This window comes from Petaurus breviceps, unplaced genomic scaffold (assembly GCF_028583685.1).
Source record: "Petaurus breviceps papuanus isolate PSGF00001 unplaced genomic scaffold, PetGlider_PUasm1.0 90510, whole genome shotgun sequence".
In the NCBI taxonomy this organism is placed as follows: Eukaryota; Metazoa; Chordata; class Mammalia; order Diprotodontia; family Petauridae; genus Petaurus; species Petaurus breviceps.
The window spans coordinates 2534670-2539898 of record NW_027187267.1 but is presented as its reverse complement, the minus strand read 5'-3'; the positions used below and the strand labels follow the sequence as shown (position 1 = coordinate 2539898).

The 5229-nt window shown below is 40.1% G+C and overlaps 1 protein-coding gene across 7 annotated transcripts in view; it reads right to left on the bottom strand.

The window, feature by feature from the left end:
* The window catches only part of LOC138141968 (interferon-inducible protein AIM2-like), a 41535-nt gene continuing 36306 nt past the window's right edge, over positions 1–5229 (bottom strand). For all 7 annotated transcript variants that reach the window (XM_069062859.1, XM_069062861.1, XM_069062856.1 and 4 more), the window contains one exon: positions 1–138. In XM_069062859.1, coding sequence (XP_068918960.1) covers positions 115–138 — 24 coding nt within the window. In that variant the 3' untranslated portion in view covers positions 1–114. The remainder of the gene's footprint in view (positions 139–5229) is intronic.

Below are 5229 nucleotides of genomic sequence, written 5' to 3'. Positions count from 1 at the left end.
TTGTTATTAAAAAATATTTATTAAGCTCTTATGTTTGCAGCAATAACACTTGATACCATCTGAAAGGTCCTGCTGTCAGTAAGGGAACAAACTGGTCTCTCTTGACATGTCTTTCTAATTTTTCTTAGCCTTGATGACCTGTAAAGAGAGAAACCCATCCATCTGGTGAGTGTCAAAAGAGTGCCAGATTTTGGGGTGGCTAGGTGGCATAGTGAATAGAGCACCGGTCCTGGAGTCAGGAGGACATGAGTTCAAATCTGGCCTCAGACACTTAACACAAAAACTAACCATGTGACCTTGGGCAAGTCACTTAACCCCAAACCCCAATTGCCCTACTTTCCCCCCTCCAAAAAGCAAAATAAATAAATAAATAAAAGAGTGCCAGATTTTGAACCAGAAAATTGAGTTTCTAATCTGACTCTTCTCCTCTGTACATGAGAGGCCTTCAGCAAGACCCTTAACCTCTCTGACCTCCATTTCCTTATCTGTAAAATGATGGAGTTGGACTAGAGACCTTCCAAATCTAAATACAGGTAGTACTAAGACCTTCCTTTCCCTTCTCTGGCTTTCTTAATATGTCTTTTCCTTTACCTGCTTGAATATCTTACTCTCTTTTGTCACTCTTTCCTGGTTGAAGGCCTGGCATGATATACTCTGCTATTTAGAACTGATACACATGCAGAGAGGTTCCCCTAAAGGGGATAAAAGGACTTAACTGGAGAATAGAGGGGGTTGGTACAGCTAATGCTAAGATTTTGAGGGAAGAGTTCTTAATTGAATTACTAAAGGTGAGAGGAAGAGAAGCAGGAACGCATCCTGTCATAAGCATTGGAGTAGATCTAGCTTTCCTAGGCTCTTAGATTTACAACTGGAAAGGATTTTAAATGTCTCATGGAACAAAGATACAGAAAACCTTGATACAGAAAAGATACAGGAGCCTCAGATACCATTTTTTTGTTTGTTTTTGGAGGGTAATTGGGGTTAAGTGACTTGCCCAAGGTCACGTGGCTAGTAAGTGTTAAGTGTCTGAGGCCGGATTTGAACTCAGGTCCTCCTGACTTCAGGGCTGGTGCTCTACTCACTGTACCACCTAGCTACCCTGATACCATTTTATTTTTAACTCTCCCACTTTATGAAATGAGAAAATTGAGACCCAAGGAACTTTGGTCTGTTACTCAGTCAGTGCTTTTTAGATGCTAGGCACTGTGCCAAGAAAGAAAGGCAAAAGCATATTCTAACAGGGGAGATGACATGCAAAAAATTGTGCATCTTACATACACAGTGTAAGTGGAAGATAATCTCAGGGGGAGGCCCTAGTAGTGCGTATATGTGTATGGAGGAGGGGAAAAAGTGAGGAGAATGGGAAAAGATTTCAGTGAAAAGTGGGATTTGTGATGAGTCTTGCAAGAAGCCAAGGAAACCAAGAGGGAGAATATTCCAGGAGTGGAGGACAGCCAGTTTAAGGGAGCAGAATCAAGAGATTAAATGTCTCATGTGTAAAAATGGGCCCATGTTGCTAGATTGTAGATGAAGATATAAGAAGACTAGAAAGATATGATGAGCCCAGGTTGTAAGGAATTAAAAATCAGAGAATTCTGTTAGATCTTGGAGGCAATGGGATTTATTGAGTAGAGAGGGCAACAAACTTACATTTTAGGAAAATTGCTTTGCCATTGGTGGGACATATTGTTTAGAACAAGGAGAGGTTTAAAGGAGGGAGGCTATTGTAATTTCAATTTGTAGTTGTAGGAGGCTAATTTGTAGGAGGCTATTGAAATGGTCCAGGTGAAAGGTGATGATGGCCTATGCCAGGAAGTCAGCTATGTGAATGGAGAGGAGACATATACTAGAATTGCAGTAAAGCTAGATAAAAAGACATGGCAACATATTGGAAATGTAGGCTGAGTGTTAATAAGGAGTCAAGTATGACATTGAGGTTGCAAGCCTAGCTCCAGGGAGGATGGTGGTACGCTCAACAGTAATAGGGAAGATGGGAAAAGGGGAAGATTTTACAGAAAAGATAATACGTTCTACTTTGAAAATGTTGTTTGAGATGTCTAAGGAATATCCAGTTTGAGTTACCAAAGAGACAATTGGTAAGTTAAAACCTGAGATCAGGAGAGAAGCTAGGGCTGGATATGTATTTCTAGGAACTTTCTGCATAGAGACAAGGTCATTAGATTTGGTAATGAAGAGGTCAGTTTTAACTAGAGAGTGCAATTTCAGCTGTAGCTTTTATTGAATGAGCTTATGCTTCTTTCCTGTTTAGATTATCATTATAATTTCTAAAAGCAAATTATATTAGAGATTTTTGCAGTAGTATTATAAGGAGTTTTTGTTTATTTTTAGTTATAGAGAGTCAGGTTGCAGAATGTTTATTATTAAATGAGAGGAAAGGAAGGGGAAGTCGGGAGTATAGGTGACTTCCTCAAAGAGTTTAGCTATGATGAAGAAAAGAGATATAGGATAATAACTAGTGGAATTAAATGAATGTTTTTTTTTAAAAAAAGGTTTTCTTATAGGCACCAGGGAATTAGCTAGGCAGATAGAGATTAAAGACTAGGGACAGAGTGGGAATGATGGAGGGATAATCTTCTCTAGAAGATGGGATAGAATAGGATTACTTGTGCAAGTAGAGGTGTTTGCCTTTGGCAAGGAGACCTACATCATATGAGACAGGGATGAAAAAAGAGATATTGGGGGGTTGTTTGAGTGATGTGATGTGAAGATGGGAGAAGAGGGAACTCTCAGTAAGTGTTCGATATCTGTTTGGTGAAATATGAGACAAGGTTTTCAGCTGAGAGGGTGGTGTAGATGGAAATGCCATGGGAAGCCTGACAAAGGTTGAAAAGATTTAGCCTATAAACAAATTAGGGAAGCAAGGAATAGTTTATCTGTCAGATTTATGGGGAATGGAGGAATTTATGACCAAACAAGATAAAAAATTATTAAATGCAAAATTTCATAATTTTGGGAGGGAGGAAGGCAGGGCAATTGGGGTTAAGTGACTTGCCCAAGGTCACACAGGTAGTGTGTCAAGTGTCTAAGGTCAGATTTGAACTCAGGACCTCCTGACTCCAGGGCGAGTGCTCTATTGACTGCACTACCTTGCTACTCCCAGAATGGATAATTTTGATTACATTGAATTGAAAAGTTTTTGCAGAAACAAAGCCAATGCAACCAAGATTAGGAGGGAAGCAGAAAACTGGGAAAGAATTTTTACAACGAGATTCTATGATAAAGACCTCATTTCTAAAATATATAGAGAACTGAGTCAAATTTACAAAAATGTAATCGATTCCACAATTGATAAGTGATCAAATTGATAAGGATATGAACAGGCAGTTTTCAGAGGAAGAAATTAAAGCTATCTATAGTCATATGAAAAAAAAAATGCTTTAAATTACTATTGATTAGAGGGATGCAAATCAAAAAAACTCTGAGGTACCACATCACACTTATTAGATTCGCTAACATGACAAAACAGGAAAATGATAAATGTTGGAGAAGATGTGGGAAATTTGGAACATTAATTCCTTGTTGGTGGAACTGTGAGCTGATCCAGCTGTTTGGGAGAGCAATTTGGAACTGTGCCCATAGTTTAGAGTTGGACTGATTCATTAAGGGGTCAAAATAGGAAAGGTAGAAGTGCATAGCCAAGGTAGGGATGATGACTTGGGGAAGAACTGAAGGGTGGAGGAATTGGAGATCATAATGAGAATGAAGATCACAGGAGTTATAAGGCAGAAGGAGAGATGAAATGAAAATGATTATGATCAGATAAAGGAATTTTGGAGTTCATGAATAGGGAAATAGAACATAGCTAGATCAAGACTATGACTATCTGTGTAATTGAGGTATAGTGGAGAGAAATCATGGAAATTGAGTATACTGAGTAACTGAATGTGATAGTAATGGCAATTAAAGATTCCCCTGTATTGGCTTGGTTTTCAAATTGATTGTGTTAAAACCCAGAGCTTGTTAATGGACTTGTTGATGTGAAAAGAAAGTCCTGAACTGGGAGAAGCTGGTGACGTAGATTTGGAGAGACAAGAGAGAGGCGGAAGATCTTTTTGGAAGCAGCACCTCGTGGAGAGAGAGAGAGACTAAGAGAATTGCTGGTGGCCGCTTTGAATTGCCCTGGACTTTTGAGACCTGCCCCCTGAGCTGCCAAGGACTGCGGAGACATGGCTGTTTTGCTGGTACTTTGTCTGTCTGTTTTGATGTTATTTTGCCAGATTTGTCCACTGGTGAAAGACTGTCCTGTTGAAGAAGTCCTGGAACCTGGCATTTGGTTAAGAAGCCCTGAGACTGTCCTGCAGACAGAGAGTGAATACTGTCCACTGGTGAGGGACAGTGCTGTTGTTGCAGGGGTCTGGAGACTGTCCTGCAGACAGAATGAATACTGTCCACTGGTGAAGGACAGTGCTGTTGTTGCAGGGGTCTGGGAGCCTTTCTGTTGGTTCAGAAGCCCTGAAGAAGGATTTTCTTGTTGTATGTTTACAGAAATCCTGGGAGAGGGCTTTGCTAATGTGTTCAGGGGTTCTAGGACTGTTCTACAGACAGAGGATGAATTCATGAAGGGATTGGCAATGTATCTTATGGCCTTGCTAAGCCTTGTCTCCCCTGGAACTAAGATTGCTGAGAACTTGCCTCCTGTCAAGATGAAGAAAAGAGCTCCATTTGGGTATTAAGTGCTGTGTTTAAACTTGATGTAACTCTGGGGTAGATTCAATTGTGATCCGGAGGTGGGGAACTTTTGACCTTTTTGTGTTCTGTGGTTGAACAAATGAATGTAGTTTACTTATGTTTGGAAACTAATCTCCATTTGAGAAGAGGGGCTTTGTGGTGGACTTAATTAAGGTATAGCCTGGGGTGGAGAAGTATTTAGAACAGGGACTTTGTAATTGATTGATGATTGGAAGGTCCTGGGGTGGGGTAGTACTTGGAGATTATTTAATCACACTTAGTAAATGCTGTTTTTGGAATGATGTCATGTTTTGATCTTCTCTGTTCTGGGTTTGTCACTGAATAAAATGGAGAGCACCTATGCTGGTATTCTGAACCTTGGGAAGTTGCCTTTCCTTGGCATTATATTACACTGGAAAGTTAGGATAATTGAACTATCATCTATCCATCCATCTATCCATCCATTTATCCATCCATCCATCGATCCATCCATCCATCCATCCATCCATCCATCCATCCATCCATCCATCCATCCATCCA